The sequence below is a fragment of the Rhinichthys klamathensis genome, unplaced genomic scaffold (genome assembly GCF_029890125.1).
Source record: "Rhinichthys klamathensis goyatoka isolate OS25496 unplaced genomic scaffold, OSU_Roscu_1.1 h1tg000055l_1, whole genome shotgun sequence".
NCBI classification, from domain to species: domain Eukaryota; kingdom Metazoa; phylum Chordata; class Actinopteri; order Cypriniformes; family Leuciscidae; genus Rhinichthys; species Rhinichthys klamathensis.
In genome coordinates, this window is record NW_026606600.1 from 3972672 (window position 1) to 3990485 (window position 17814).

The following is a 17814-nucleotide window of genomic DNA, read 5'->3' on the forward strand; positions in this document are numbered from 1 at the left end:
TTTTAACTCCAAGTGCTTGTCTGATTTTAAATGGGCTGTTGGAAAGAAGATAATACCGAGGCATCAAAGCATGAAAATCCTCTCTTGATTTAAAAGGAAACAAAACACCAAACCCTAGCTGTTCCTTGGAGCGGCCCTCTCCAGCTTTATGAGAATGGATTGTGTGTTCTTGACAACATGTCTGTCCATCCTGTGACCTTGTCACTAAGGGCTCTTCCCTCTGTCTTATCTCATCAGTCCTTTGCCTGCTGTGCATCACAGATTTGAAAACATAAGATCTGTGATGTTAGACATTTTACACTCCTCTCATGCCATTTATTTCCTCAAAAGCTCATTTAATCTAATTATAAACCAATTCTACTCTGTAACAAATTATATGATCAATAAGTTATAACAACGTTTTTTTTTTTACATTGCTTTAACTCATAAAAATAAGTTCTGTCATGACAACTCTTGGGAGATTGGCATGGTTTTGGTTATGGCAATGTTAATGTATTTGGTATTGGTGGAATAGATCTGCTACGCTGCTGCTGCTGCAGTGCAACTGAGACTTGCTATTGCCAATCACAGACATTGCTGTGAGCATGTAAGATGTAAGAGCATGCATGTTCTCATAACATAGATAATTTAAACCCCGTAGCAGATTTATAGTGGAGCTGGGGAAGCTGGAGGGTTTCTGAAAGCGCGCTGCAGACTGCTAACAGCAACACAACCGGTATTTGTTTGAATGTTGAGCCGCAGCTCATTGGACGCAGATGCAACAGCACAACTAATCAGCTGTGCCATGTAGATAATGATATGATTGCTACCAAATGAGTCAAAGACTTATCAGCCTGCGCCATATAGAGTTTAATGCCAGAACTAGGTATTTTTAAGCAATTTTCAGCTTTTACACAAGATTCAACACATTTTTTAAATCAGTTTAATACAATTTAAGTTAAAATGACTTAAACATCCAAGTTGATTGTATTTAAAAATTTAAGGCAGCCACTTTTACAGTGTTGTCACGGTCAGGTGGCTGTAGAAAGCACACGCCGAAGGAGATGGTGATAGATACAATGTCTTTAATAACAAACTCAAGAAGATAATGACCACGACACGTTAACACAAACAATAACCGGCAATGGACAGAACAAAAAAGGCTGTATAAATACACAGTAAATGAGGACACTAAACGGGAAAAGCTGATAAGACTTAACTACTTAGAATAGTGACTACCGAGAACTAATACAGACAAGACAGAAACTGAACTAAACTGAACATACATGTGACAAGTGTATACTAAAATTTCCCTAAATGTGACTAATATGACAATATTAAATAGGCTTTTTTGATCATTTTAGAAGCCTGGTAGACTTTTTCAACATGGTCTGTGTTATCTGGGTCAGCTGGAGAGATTGAAGGATGTGTCAAGGCTTGCACTATCTGTCATGCCCTTCCCAGCTGGATCTCTTAGGACCCAGAAGTGGAAATGAGTAAAAGGTTATGTCAACTTTTAACGACTCTGGCAGATGGCATTTCTCATGAGGCTCAAGAGAAGCTTGTATGAGGCAAGTTTGTCTTGTACTGTAGGTGTGAAGCACATTTACAAGTGTACTTATGAGGTACTTGTCCATATATACAACATTTCATGGGGTTAGCTGCCTCCGAATTGGCATGCTGTAAAGAGTAAAAGCTTTATTTGATCAGTAATTTATTTCTCGACAGTTTTAAAAAAAAAGTACACATACATCTCCATTTAAAAGTGTGGGGTTGGTAAGATTTTTAAAAAAGTTTTTGAAAGAAGTTAAAGTGCTCACCAAGGCTGCTTTTATTTGTTCAAAAACAGTAATATTGTGAAATGTTAGTACAATATAAATCTTACTGACCCCAAATATTTGAATGTATTTCAGTTGTTTCAGTTTCAAAACTAAGAGCATCACACATGGATTATCACCCTGCTCTGTTTTAGATGGGTCATACTCAAACACCCAGCCACCCCATAATATGATAAGATTCTATATTTCCTTCTACTTACCATTTTCCGCTCAGGTCACTTACATCAAATTTTTCTCTCTTGTTATTTTTAGCCTCTAACACCCCTGCCACTTCATATCATTGCAGAGTATAGCAACCCAACAAGCCATATTATGACAGTTACATGTACTCTTAGAGGGCCAAATGATCACGACAATGGTATTTACAGATGTTTTGACCAAGACATCCTGACAGTTTCTCCTGCTGTGTTTACATGCTTTCTCTTTACACTCCAGAACAATGGCTTCACATACAGGACTGCAGCACCTTCCAAACATTGTTTTGCACTCAATTTTGTGACGCAGTGAGCCACATTAGTATTCTTCCTGCGAGAATTTATGCTTTATTTAGGGGTGTGTGTTATAGGTTACAGAATATCATGTATAAATATGTGCATTAGTTGTACTAACAGTGGAAAAAGTCTGACAATTATTTCATACAACATTTTAATTACAAAGTATATTACCAGAATTACAAGTTGAATTGAGAAAAAAATGACATGAATTTCAGAATGTCTTATTTGGTTTGTCTTCCTTTAATTAGAGAGAGAGAGAGAGAGAGAGAGAGAGAGAGAGAGAGAGAGAGAGAGAGAGAGAGAGAGAGAGAGAGAGAGAGAGAGAGAGAGAGAGAGAGAGAGAGAGAGAGAGAGAGAGAGAGAGAGAGAGAGAGAGAGAGAGTTAGTCTAACTAGATTAGACTTTTGGACCCCCACTGTATGTACTGCATTTTTCTTACTCTAATATTGAGCTATGGTTGGACTAATCATTTGTTTAGATTCATCACATTTGATTTGTAGAACTGTTTGTGCTCTCCTTGTTATTCATATAATATTCAGTGAGACAAACCAGGGCTTGTGTTTATTAGAATCAGCTTTCTAGAGGCTTGTATGCATTTGTTCCTGTGTGTGTGTTGTGTGTGCTGCTGGATGTGTGGGTAGGAGTGACCTTCTCTTCACACACTTTTCATCCTGGTTTCTGAGAGATCTAAATGAAGTCCTTATGTTTCTGTAAATGCTGCTGCAAGTATTTATTTATGTGGACAGTAATCACACTGAGAAGTGCTCAGATAAAATCTCACTCAAAGGTTTTACTCTCCCTAATATAAAAGCCCTTACAAAACTTGGACATTGTTTGCTGCTGACCATACTGAAATGAGACTTGATCCTATTTTCATGGTCTCTCAGTTCTTGAACTAATTTGAATTAATCAAGCAAGATATTGTGTCAATCCAGTGCAAATCAAAATGGCACAAAATGGTAAATAATCGTGCAAATACCAGTAATTTGACTAGTGCAAACCTTAGTAAATCACCCTGCATGATTCATTTAAATACTCTCCTCCCAAAAATGTAACATCTAAAAACGAAACTCCTACAAATGCATATGCAATAAGGTCAGCCGCAAAAATAACTGTGCCCAAGCCTTTTCAGTGCTAATTTTTCACTGCGTGTCTTTAGTAAATCCTGGTAGTAGTTTTTTAATGCCAAAAGAGGGTTTGCAAGCTGTTTGCAATACTTAATTTCTAATTTCCTGAATCGTGTTTAGCTTGTTCACATAGAGAGGTGGTAAAGTGTTGGAATTTCATCTTATGATCTCAAATATGTGTTTGGTTGGTTTCTTGGTGTCAGCTTGAGATGATACAATGATTCTAAATGACAGGAAAAATCTTGAACTGAGGGCTACCAAGTAAATCTATGCGAAGAAGAACATACACGTATACTTACTGTACTTACATCATTTTATATAAACTTTTTCCACCCTCTCTCTGACCCTTCAACATTTTTCACACTGCACCGCAAAGCAGCACATAAGCAGTCCAAATGAACAGGTTATTCACACTGCCCACGTGAGCAGAGTGGTGACGTGTAGCAGGAGCGTAGGTCCAAGTACAGTTTCGGCACTGAGTCTATTGTTGCCTTGCATAGCATGCTGAACACTTCAGCAACATGGAAAAGCCTTTTTGTATTTTGCAATGTACCCTTTTATGAAGAATCATGCATAATACTGGATTATTTAAACAGTTTATAACTACAGTTTGGGTTTGAGCCCAAGCCTTTTTTAAAGGGGTCATATAATGGTACAAGCACTTTTTCAAGTTGATTGTACTGAAATGTGTGTTGGCAGTGCCTGTACACAACCATCATATAATGATAAAAATCCATCCAGTGTTTTTGTTTTAATCTCCCTATACGTTTTTCCCTGCCTCAAATTTGAGCCGTTCGTTTTTGTGACGTCAACATCTGTATCTAACCTATACATCAGTAAACACATAGTGTTCGTATCTCACCACTCTACCCTGCCAGTGCATACAAAAATAGATCAAAGTGACATTACGTTAACCAACCATTCAGAAACGTCCTGTTCGAATTGTCGAACTTCTTTGCGGCCGTCATCTTGTTCCGGGTGCGACTCTGGTTCAAACTGATACGATTGCACAGATGTGTCCTCAGAGACTCTCGCTGCCATTCTTACTCCAAAATATACCCTCAAATGTTGTCAAGGCAACACTCCACGTGCGTTGTGTCGAAACCTTACAGTCTATGGTCAAAATGCCCGCAGAACAGACGGGCGGAGTGAGCGAAGCTCATTATCATTTAAAGGCACTGAAACGGCGTGCTGAAAACAGAGCTGTTTTTGACCAGGTAAAATTAGTGTTTTCTTACAATACTAATGAGAATTTTTAATAAAAGTATGTTACAAAGTTTTAATTTAGACCCTAAACATTCATATTAACTTGTACAAAAATGGGATTACATGCAACGTGATCTCATGAGAATATGTGTCTATTTTTACGTAAAGTGTAATTCTACCATACGTACATTTACTTACGTTTTATACACACAGAAACGTATAATACTGACGTATTTACAGCACTAAAACGTAAAATATTTACGTATTAACAGCACAAAAACGTAAATTATTTACGTATGAACAACTCTACCAACGTACATATTTGTACGTATTCTTGTTTATGCATATTAAAATCGTGGCATTAATGTTTTGGCTCCATTGCATTCAAATGTCTTATCAATTAGCCTACGTTTTCAGTCGCATTTATTAAATGCAGTTTACTCAAGAAATAGGCTAATAACATTTCGCTTTGTTTGTGCTTTCTGCTGCAAACTCGTTTCGGAGGATTAGCCTACATGCAGTTAAACAAGAATACACTTTAAAACCTTAAAAATACCTTCTTTAATCGTTTAACCATTTTGTAATATTTATTTTAACGTCATTTACAGTGAGACACAAAATGCGTTTTCTCCAATAGAACAATAATACACCAAAACCCAACATAAATTCACAAAAGACATCAATTTTATTAGCTTGATATAATCCAAATCTTTAGAATCCATACGTTTGCAAGAAAGAGATCCAAATGCAGCCCTTTATCCAGTGAGTGATCTTCATCTTCATTTCACACAGGCTATCACAGCAGCGCAGTCGGTAACTGTCCCGCGCTCGTGATGAATTCAAATTCAAAAATTGCGCCCTCAAGAAGCGTTACGACATGTTTTACGGCAGTGATATCAAACGCTCATTGGCTCTCGCCACAGATTGCGACATGCCGTATTTCAGTCGGTAAACTACATTTGAAATGGAGAAGCGCGCGCGCCTTCACACAGAGCGAAGCCGGGTTAACTTTTTCATGGATTAATAATTTAAATTCTGCTCTATACCTCATTCAAAACTATTTTATAATGAAAGAGAGGACTGTGACTGCAACTGAACGACTTTTGGTACCGGTTTTGACATTTTCGCAATAAATAAATTATTGTGATTACACGTATGTTGTTTTTCTTCATAATTGTAGCCTATATAGTTTTAAGAAATTGTTATGGGTAGGTTTAGGGATAGGAGTAGGATTAGCTGCTAAAAAAATCTTTTAATGCTATTGTTAATAAAATTGCCATTTCCCTAACGTACACATCTCTGTCCTTTTTATATTCTGTATAAAATGGGTAACGTTATGTTTAGGTTTGGGAGCAGGGTTAAGGGATCTTCCATTTATCTATAAAACGGTAAAGGGTAAATTAGACAGATATCTTAATGATATGAAAGATTCGTAAATATGTAACGTTTTGTAGCTGTAAAAACGTAATATTGTTACGTTTAATTGTTGCAGATACGTCCATATCATACGTTTCAGCATCTATCCAAACGTATAAAACGTACGTTTTCTATCTTTGAAAATTACGTATTAATACTACGTATTAACAATGAGACCAGGCTGTTATATGACCCCTTTAACACTCAGTTTCAGTAGACTTTTCAGTAGAGAGTTTTGAAAAGTTACGGTATTTTTACAGGGAACAAAAAGAAAAAGGAAAATTGTATTACCCTTGCAAGACTTGCTTTACAGTTTTTTCTGAATTTCTAAAACACTAAACCTCATTCTCTGAACCAAATTCTCAATAGCCTAAAACAATTTGTCAAATAAATCTCTCTTTCTGTAAAACAATAAACAAGGTCAGGTAGTTAAAACACTGTTTGCAAATCTCATGCACTCTTTTTGCAATTCTCACTCACTAAAACACATTTCGCACTTTGATGCACTTATGTTTCAAAACGCTAAACACAGGCAGGCAAAAGTTAAACACAACTGCAACACAGTTGTCATCGTTTACACACAACAACTCAAAATAGTTCACACTTATTTCTAATGATGTGACCAAACAAACTGTAATAAAAGTCAGTTCAGAGCCAAAACTGACTCAAAATGATGGAACAATGGAAACAATAAGAGGGAGAGAAGTAAGAGGGAGAGAAGTAAGAGGGTGAGTAAGAGGAGGTGAAAAAGCAGGTAGAGGATGAGGACGAGGAAGAGTAAAGTGTGGAGAATGTTGTCAAGGCCGGATCTGCTTTAGGGGTTTTCCCTTTGGCTGCAGAGATGACATTAGCCATGTTTCCATCCACTTGTCAATCGAATTATCTGAAGTTCGGTAAAAAACAATCAATCAATCAATCAATCAATCAATCCATTTATTTATAGATCACATTTAAAACACAACCGAAGTTGACCAAAGTGCTTTACAAGGAATCAAAGAAACACAAATATAAAACTACTATACATACTTAAAACCTAACGAGGCCAGTAGGCACTCAATAATAATAACAAGAAAACAGGGAAACAGACTACAGAGTGTTAAAAGCCAGGGTAAATAGATGAGTCTTGAGTTGAGATTTAAAAGTACAAATAGATGGAGCTTGCCTAATCAAAAGAGGAAGGCTATTCCACAGCTTCGGCCCAGCAGCAGCAAAAGCACGCTCACCACGTTTTTTTAAGTTTCACTTTAGGGATTGTAAGATGGCCAAGGTCAGAGGATCTCAGGTTTCTAGAAGGAGTGTATGGAGTCAGAAGATCCGTTAAATATTGTGGCGCCAAATTATTCAGAGTTTTATAGACAAATAATACAATTTTAAACTCAACCCAATACTTCACTGGAAGCCAGTGCAAAGACATTAAGATAGGTGTTATGTGGTCAAACTTTCGCTTCCCTTCAAGTAGTCTAGCGGCTGCATTTTGAACCAGCTGTAGACGGGAGATGGAAGCCTGAGAAATACCATAATACAGAGAATTACAGTAATCAAGCCTCGATGTAATGAACGCATGAATAGCTGTTTCCAAATTTCTCCTGGATAAGACAGGCTTTATTTTACTGAGAAGGCGAAGTTGGTGAAAGCATGATTTGATAACAGCTGAGATCTGTTTATCAAACTTTAAACTGGAGTCAAAAAGGAAGCCCAAATTTCTGGCACTCTTTGTGTTATACGGGGAGAGACAACCCAGCTCAAAATCAAAAACACAGTTATCTTTGGGGCCGAAAATAATAAACTCAGATTTGTTTTCATTTAAGTTGAAAAAATTCCTTGAAAGCCATGACTTCAGTTCGTTTAGACAATCTAACAGTGGCTGAAGAGTATATTTGTTGTTACGTTGCAAGGGCAGGTAAAGCTGTGTGTCATCGGCGTATAGATGAAAAGAAACACCATGTTTTTTTAAAAATAGCGGCCGCGGGGAGCAAATACAAAGAAAACAACATAGGCCCAAGGATTGATCCCTGAGGAACACCTCAATCAAGGTGTTTGTTAGTGGATGAATATTGTCCCAGATGAACAGTAAAACATCTAAAAAACCTCATGCGAATAAAGCTGGTGAAAGTGTGTTTCCATCAAACGGCTTTAAAGCGGATAAAAACCTGTGCGTAATGACGTCACATGCTGTTTTGCGATCAAATTGGTATATCGAATTGATTTGAGACATGTTAAGGTGTTTCCATTCATTTTCTCACCGAATTGCACAACATTCAAGCCAACATTTGCGAACAAAGTTTTACTAGGCAAAATGGATTGCACCATAATAACGTTTCCATCCGCGTTTATCGCATAAGCCGTATATCGATCAAGATAAAATCCGATGAGACCGATCGTATTTCATTTGAGTCGATATTCATGAAATTCAATCGAATTTTACTGTTTCCATAAGGCATTTTTCATTCAATATCACTTAATGCGGATAAAAACGTGTGGATGGAAACATAGCTATTGTCTGAGATGTGGAGAAACTCCTCCGGCCGGACCCATATGAAGACATGATGCTGAAGCAGAATAAAATCTCTCTTACTGACCTTGCTTTTGCTGGTGCACAACTCTTCTGAGTGACTGTAACATGCTTTTCATTTAGAGTTTTTTACTATAACCTTTTTGGCTTTTGCAGTTGGGTCACTGTATTTTCACAGTATGCAAGAGCTGAATATACAGACATTCAATAATATATTCAGTATAATACTATATTTGCAGTCCATACAGTATACAACTTATTCACCTTACTACTGTAAGTTTTGAATACTATACTTTTTTATGTAATTGTGGAATTTGTTTACTTTGTTACAATATACTTTTTTTTCTGTAACTGCATGCTTTGGATTTCTGTGTTCTCCATTTTTCTCTGTAGTGTCTAACGAATGGTCTGTAGTGTTTATAATATTGACTGATGTGTGTGTGATCTGAAAGCATTGTTTGATTTTGAGCACAGATGTGGTTTTGAGGCAATAGTTTGATCTTGCCAGAAGAGTCAGAGGTTCTTTGAATGTTTAAGGTTTTGAGAAAGTGATCGATGCATGGTTTCAAGAAATGTGTTTTAGCAATTCAGAAAAACTGAGTAAGAATTCACCTCGTATATTGTAGTATATTTTGTCTGTCTTGTCAAAAAAAAAGTAAATTTATAAAATATATCTTGTTTAAAGAATGCCTAGATTTATTTTATTTATATTTTTACTACAAAAAGACATTAAAGAAGACGAACTGAATAAAGAAGTAGAACTGAAAATAGGAGTCTGAGAATGTTGAACACAAAATGTGGGCTGCAGTTTTGGAAATATGTGGCACAAAATTGGATTGTTCCCAGTGGGAAGCATGACAAGAGCAGGAAGAGAAGAAGTGCGTGCGTGCGTGCGTTTGTGTGTGTGTGTGTGTGTGTGTGTGTGTGTGTGTGTGTGTGTGTGTGTGTGTGTGTGTGTGTGTGTGTGTGTGTGTGTGTGTGTGTGTGTGTGTGTGTGTGTGTGTGTGTGTGTGTGTGTGTGTGTGTGTGTGTGTGTGTGTGTGCGTGCGTGTGTGTGTGTGTGTGTGTGTGAAAAAGAGGCTAAAGAGGGGCATAAAAAGCATACGTTGTTGTGATTATGCAATAGAGTTGCCTATTAGTCTGCTGCGACCTTCTGCATAAAGCCATGATTTTTATCTTAGACAGGACAAGGATGCAAGGGCTAGAGGGAAGGACAGCAGGACATGACGACTTACATAAGCCACACACTTTGACTGAATCCAGTCTGACCGGAGTGAACTGATCTCCCAAATGCAATCTCAGTCAGATTCAGCACATAATAGCACACATATTGAGGAAGAGGACACAGCAGACATGTAAGCATACACCAGCTGGATGCCTGGAGGTTACCATGCTGCTGTAGCCCTGGAGACGCAACCATGTGGTCTTTAGAGACCTCACTGTCAACCAGCACTGACAACCCATGGATTAGTACACAGTAATGCTAATAAATCAGATCTGAACACTTAGATGAATGAGTTGAATGCAAAGTAGTGAAGTTTAACCACTGCTAATTACCCAGGAGAAAAGAAAACTAAATTCACACACTACATTAGTTATATTTTCACTTCTACAAAAATAATTAGAGTTAGAATAATAACTTAGGTTCGAATTAGTCTGTAGCTGTAATGCAATGATTCAAGGAAGATGAAGAAGATCAGGTATTAGCGCAGGGTTTATTTAAGCAACACATAACAAGATACTTAAAGGGATAGTTCACTTTGAAATTAATTTTTGATATGTTTTAGCTTACCTCAAGGGCATCCAAGATGTAGGTGTCTTTGTGTCCACAGTATTTTCAATTTTGATATTTTTAGGTCAAACCGTTCTTGTCTGTCAGTCATATAATGCAGTTCTAAGGGCGCGGGCGCTTCGGTCTTTTCTGGCAAGCGCCGGAAAGCGCCGGAAGTGATCTCTCGCGCGTGTACGTCACTCATACAATTGTTTGATTTTTTTATTGTTTTTTATTGTTTTCTTTTACAACGGTTTAAACATCCCGGATAAGCGCAAATTAGTACCCTTCTAATTAGCCGTCTTACCTACAATCTCTGTACTGTGTAAACAATGAGTGACGTACACGCGCGAGAGATCATAATTATCAAAATTGAAAATACTGTGGAAACAAAGACACCTACATCTTGGATGCCCTTGAGGTAAGCTAAAACATATCAAAAATTAATTTCAAAGTGAACTATCCCTTTAACGCGTGAGACAGTGTGCTGTGCACAAACATTACCAAACAACTAAACAGAACACAGACAGGAACTTAAATACACAGTGATGATTAACTAAACGACAAACAGTTGTTATGAATGTAGTTATTGACCATGGTGACTGACAAGTGGCGGGAAACTAGAACAAAGGGAACACATGTCATGAATGAAAACAAAACAGACTGAACATGACTGTGACAGCAAATATATTCATTCATACCAATCAAAATTTTTTTTTTATGTTTTTTTTATGTTTTTATTATGCTCACCATTCACCAATGCTGCATTTATTTGATGAAAAATAAAGTAATATTGTAATATATATTTACGATTTAAAATAACTCTGTTATAATAACTGAATTTTCAGCATCATTACTCCAGTCTTCAGTGTCACGTGATCCTTCAGAAATCAGTCTAATATAAGTCTTTAAATCAGTGCTGCTTAATATTTTTTATATATTCTTTCAGGATTCTTTTATGAATAGAATGTTCAAAAGATATATAAATGTATTGACTGTTTTTAAAAGAAATGAATGACCTTAAACTTTTTAACAGTAGTGTCTTTGAAAGAATGACTATTTGACTATAGCACTGCTTACTTTATTTATTCTGTTGTTTAAGGAATTGTAAAGGTTTGTGAACTAATACTAATTAACCGAGTCTGATACACAACCGTGTTTCTCACAGCTCGTTTCTAAAGACTCTCATGAGCATTGAGGTGTTTTAACAACACTGCTGTATTCCACCTTCACAAAGTTTAATAACAACAGACCAACATTTAGCACCTCAGTTTCTTTTCCAAATGTTTGCAACGCAGCACAGGTGATATTCACTCATTCCCTGAGTACAATATATATATATATATATATAAAACTTTTTTTGAAATTGTATTTATATTTTAAACCCATATTACACATTGTCCTTAAAAAGATTCAGGAACTTTATAAAGTTTAAATATATTCAGTAAAAAAATAAGTAATAATTGCTAACAGTACTGACTGAAGTTCAGAATAGCAAATATTCAGGTGACCTCAACACCCTTTGTGTTACTCTTTCTGTTGCTCCTTGTGTGAGAAAGCACATGTGATGGTAAAAGTGTTAAATTATTGATGTCTAGGTCTTTTGATTGACTGTGATTATTTTGTGTTGAGTCTTTCTATTTTGAACTACCTGTGGCCTTGTTTGGTATCAGTAAGGTGTGGTGTTTTGCTCAATCATTCCAGGCAGAAAACTTTTTTTTCAAATGTGATCAATTAAATCAAGATATAGCTCAACCATTAAAGTTGCCCCTTTTATGCTTTTTTGAACATTACATTGCTCTAATGTAGCTGTTTGTGAATCTAAAAGGTCTGCAAAGTTTTAAAGATCAAAGTGCACAACAAATAAAGTTGCTGTCTCCTAAACGAAAGAATCAATTCTAAACTGCCGAAACAAGTCATCAGCAATTTCTGTCATACTCAAGTAACAATGTGATATATTTGCATAATTCCAGCCTATGGGCTTCATTGGCTTTCCTTGAACAGTGTCTACTTTGACCCGCCCTCAAACACTGTAGTTATAGCTGAGGCCTGGAAGAGTTTGGTTCGTGTTGCTGCAGATTCACTTTGCATGCTCTTCAAAAGGATGAGGACTTGCACTGGAATTGATACGGAAAAGCGACGCCATCATTCCTGTTCGCATCACTGTGTATACAAGTGCTGATGAAGCCTCTGGAGCTGAAATTCAGATATGGTAATGGCCGTTTCATTTCTGACGCGCTGTAAGCAGTAGACCAGTCGCAACAGCCTGGGCCATTTGACCAATAGAGTAGCTCTGGGAAAGGAGGGGCTTAGAGAGACTAAATCTTCGAACAAACTGTTTTCAGATTCTTTAAGAAATTAGGTGATGTGCAATGTATTGAGAAAATCGAAGTGTTTTTTTTTTTTTTTTTTACCTTGTGCGACCTTTTGATCACACTAAACACTTCCAAATGTTTCCTTTGTCCCTAGAATAAATATGGTTACCATTCAAGCACTGCTGGCCCCACAGATTCACTGATTTGATTTCAGTCTTGTTTATCTCCGGAAGGGCTGGAGGCCTCAAGCCCACAGAGTGTTAATATCATCATCTTTCCCAATAGGCTTTATTGAATCTGACTGTATCTCTGTAGTGTGTGTGTGGGGGTGGGGGGGGGGGGGGCTTATTTTGGTTTCTCTCTGGTCTGAATGGAAAGGGTGAAGGAAGACAGAGGGGAGCTAATGGCTGAAGTTAGGCTTCTCGTGAGTTGAGAATGAAAGTCTTCCACCCGCATATTTAAAAATTAAAACGGGTCAGGATTAAAAATTTAACGCTGCAGACTTGAGAATCTAATCCACTGAGGGATGAAAGTCTGGGGAGCGTTCCTGATCTGCGGTACACAGAGAGGTAGGTGTGTGAGTGTGTTTGTGTGTCTCAAAGAAGGGTTATTATATGGAAAATGACATAATCCCACACCATTATGATCTGTGTGGGAAAGAAGAAAATGTCTCTTTTGTGTTTTATGTAACACTTGCTACTGTAAATTATTGAAACTGCTTTAAAAACTGACCATCCGTCTCATCTTTCTCTCCTGTTTCCCTTCTTTCTTTCTTTCTTTTTCTCATATCATCTTCCCATTTTCCTCATTCTCTCGAACCTCCACACAATCCCATCTCTGGTTCTACCATGTCCTCCATTCAGCGAGCTCAAACCAGAGCAGTCATGCTCATGAGTACCCAGACTGCCAAGAAGGGGGTAATGAAGCCAGCCTGCTGGTGTCCCCTCTGGTGGTGGCTGGCATCGTCATCGGGCTGGTGCTCTTCCTCTCCTGCGTCACCATCATTGTGGGCAGTCTGCGCAAAGACAGCCGACTGCGCAACCCCCACCTGCGTGCCAGCTACGGTCAGTGACCTAACTTCATGGGCTCCATAACATATCAATATCAAAAACACATAGGCCTGGTTTCACAGACAGGGCTTAGATTAAGCCAGGATTAGGCCTTAGTTAAATTAGGAAATTTAAGTAGCTTTTATAAACATGCACTATAGAAAAAAACATTACTGATGTGCATCTTGAGACAAAACAATGGCTCTGACATATTTTAATATTATGTCAGTGTAAGTTACTTTCAGTTAAAACAGCTCAAACATGCATTGTAGTCTGGGACTAGGCTTAAGCCTTGTCTGTGAAGCTACTGTGTGTAGGTTTTGTCTAGTATTGTGTTGTGGCATTTGTATTTGTGTGAAATGCATGGCAAGTTGGTTTGTCATACTATTTTGTTAATGTTATTCTGAAAATTTGAAACTTAAGCATCCCTTCAATGCATTTTTTTTTGTGGAGTTTGGGGAATTATGCCAGCCGAAAGCCTGTCCTTGTATAGCTCTACTGAGTCTATCAGTTAGCCTTACCCAGTAGTTAGTGATATGCCAGCAAGACCTTCTTTCTATATGGCATTGACTGTATTATAAACTGCAGCATTTTGAAGATTTAGGTATACAGTACTTTGGATTGTACTGTCCTAGCAGAGAAATCACTGGTGTATTTTATCATGTTATGGGCATATTGTTTTTTTTTGTTGTTTTTTTACTGAAATCTAACAAACTTACTGTATGATGTTGTGTTTCTGTGCTATTTTTTTTTTTTATGTCACCGTTTGGTTTATTTTTTTTATCTTATGCAGTGACATTTTCACTATGTTCAGTTATATCATGAAAATAGTTGATTTTTTAGATTCTTGTTTGAGTTAATTGTACTATGAAAAGCTTTAACTATTGTTTTATGTATGATCATTTTAGTCTGATCTTTACAATTTATGTGGCACATTACTGCAGTTTGTTTTGTGATTGTGTCACAATGTAATGCATACTTTGTTAATCCAGGCGATTATTGATAAATAAAACACATTCACATTCTCATTGCTGTTCAACGATTACAAATACTGGTAGTGTCTGTAATGCTATTATGTAGCAGTATGTTTTATGCAGAGGTATAAATTTTTTTTAGACTAAATCTTTTAGATTGGACTTCTGTATGTTCCTTTACCTTGATGTCTTTATGTGTAGCAGACCTTTAAGGGTTAATTCACCCAAAAAAAAAAAAAAAAAAAAAACTCATGTCGTTCCAAACCCGTAAGACCTTCATTCATCTTTGGAGCGCAAATGAAGATCTTTTTGATGAAATCTGAGAGCTTTTGACTTTATTCAACAATTTCTTCTCTTCCGTGTCAGTCTCTGACACTATCCACGTTGTAAACACAGTGCAGCACTTCTGGGTTCTACATCAGAACACCGGCTCAGTATTGGCCGGCTCTTATGTCAGCACAGCACCACACGCTTGCATCACGGTGCTCACATGAACAGCGTAAGAGACTGCCATGGAACAACATGAGGGTTAGTAATTAATGACAGAATTTTCATTTTTGGGTGAACTAACACTTTAAAGAAAATGGTTTTATGTCATAACCACATTTTTATGCATATTAAATTGTCACTAGTGCAATGCTTTAAAGGGGCAGTTCACCCAAAAATGAAAATTCTGTCATCATTTACTCACCTTCATGCCGTTCCAGACCCATAACCCATATTCGAAACACAAATGAAGATGTTATTAATTAAATCTGAGATATTTCTGTCCCTCCATTAAAAGTCTTCACAACAAAGACGTTGATTGTTCAAAAAGTGCATAAAGAGATAGCGGTTTAATCCCAGTATTCTGAAGAGACAAGATCGCGTTATATGATACACAGATTTAATTTAGGAATTAAAAATGGAAGCTTGAATGTGCTTGTGTGATGTGAGAACATATCTCTTTTGTTCTTAAGCATCAATCAACTGTTTGAGCTTCCACTATAGTTGATGTGTTGAATGTATTTGTGTTGATCAATATATATATGTGAATAAAAGCTAAAAATTAAATCTGTTTATCACATAAAGTGATCATTTCTTTTTAGCACGTGAAAGTCTGTATATTTTTATTTTTGCAAAGGTCCCTTTAGGGGCTCCGTACTATATTGGTTTTGGCAATACATAACGTACAAAACAATTTGCATTGCAATGTATGAAAGTCTAACTAAAGTTCTCAAACTTATAATATAAGAAACAGAAATTCACATGTTTTGTTATTGTTGTTGTTGTTGTTTCTACAGCTCCAGATGGCCTCTCATATGGTGGCTCCATTGGAGAGCTGAGGTCCACTTGTGTTGAGGACTTTCCCCCTGCTTTTGACTTTGACTCCTATGTGGAGACACTGTCTCAAGTCAACATCATGTACCCAGATTCCCCACCTCAGTGAGTAACATTTTACTTCTGGATTGATAGGGTACAACATAAAGGCTCTACGGGGTAAAAGGCTCCTTTGATTTTATTTTCCTCCACATAAACTTGCTGCATGCAGCACTTTCCACAACATCCGCTTTTCAAGATTAATGTGGATTTTTGGCTGATCCTTGACACGATCGCGGGCAGCAGTGCAAAGTTGATTCTGCACTACTTTGATCTAACATTTTATGTTTTTTAAAATGTTGTAGATTCAAGTAGCAAATGAGAATTACGTTTTACGCTCGGTTTATCTATCGGATAGGTGTAGAAGTCAGGCCACTCAACCGGAGGTAGCGTTAACGTTAATCCTGTCAGATCGTCCATGCATTGAGTGAGCGTGTACGGTTCAGCCAATCTGGTTCAGTCCGTTAAAATTAACTTTTACAAATAACAATCGCGGTCCTGGACACCGAGTGACCTTGCACAATAAGATAAAATCGGATTTTCATGGTTAAAAAAACAAGCTAACAAAACTTGCAAATTAACGTTAGTGAAGCGGCCAGAGGGATCGTTCTGCCTCCACCTAAGCTCCGCCCACAAAAAACGTCACCATGTTTACTAACTGAAAAGGGGTCTATTTGAGGCAGGGGAAAACATATAAGGAGATTAAAACAAAAACACTGGATGGATTTTTATCATTATATGATGGTTGTGTACAGGCACTGCCAACACACATTTCAGTACAATCAACTTGTAAAAGTGCATGTACCATTATATGACCCCCTTAACATATTTTAATGACAGTATACTGTATTTACTGAACAAAAATGAATCATTTTATTTATCAAAAGAAACAGAAAATAGTGCAAACTTTGCTAAAGTGATTGTTTTGAACAAGTATCAACTTAGACATTATTAAAAACATATTATTTAGCTAAAGTATTGTATAAATAATGTGTGCCTTTTGCCCCATGCTGGTGAGCCTTTTACCTTGTGTGTGGTAAAAGGCCCACCTTGCCACTTCATACACTTATACGACGATTTTTAAACCAAATAAACCACTTTTATGATTTATTTACACACAAAATCTGTTTTTGTTCTCAATTTTATTCTGCAATCATACACTATGAGAATAGTGAAAAGCAATTTTTTCTTAAGGTGTGCCTTTAGCCTCGTGGTACCCTATATATATGGTATACAGTGGAAGGTAGGGGAGGAAGCGTGTGCGTGTGTAATCAGTAATGAGATCACTTTTATCAGCTGTGACAGAGAAGGCACACTGCCTCTTTAATGGATTCCATTCCGCCGTCCTTTCCACAGTCTTTAAAGGCTTTAGCATAGCATGGGCTGATAACTAAGCTAAAAGCCAGTTTGAGAAGATGAAGATAGAAATAGTCCACCATAATGTGCCATATTTCATTTCACTTGAAGTGTAAAGCCTGGGACACACCAAGCCGACTTCAAAGAACTCTCTCGTCGGCTGCGTCTGGACCAAAAAGCTGCGCCTGAACACACAGCACAGACTACAGCCTGCAAACTGCAAACTAGCACGTGCGTTCTGCGCCTGCGTGTAAGGAATTAACTGACTAAATATCAGCAGGTATCAGTAGTCTATATTCGTCATTCAAAAGGAGAAACCGAAACAAGGATATACAAGATATTTGAAACGTAAACAAAGCATTACATTACCATTTTGCTTACCATTTTGAATATCAGTTATGTTGTTAAAGGCATACTA

At 37.2% G+C, this 17814-nt stretch overlaps 1 protein-coding gene across 1 annotated transcript in view; it reads left to right on the forward strand.

The window, feature by feature from the left end:
* The window catches only part of bean1 (brain expressed, associated with NEDD4, 1), a 64953-nt gene that overhangs the window by 21742 nt on the left and 25397 nt on the right, over window positions 1-17814 (forward strand). Inside the window, exons 3-4 of the mRNA XM_056248466.1 lie at window positions 13522-13722; window positions 15965-16106. Of these exons, the coding sequence (XP_056104441.1) occupies window positions 13522-13722; window positions 15965-16106 (343 nt within the window). The remainder of the gene's footprint in view (window positions 1-13521; window positions 13723-15964; window positions 16107-17814) is intronic.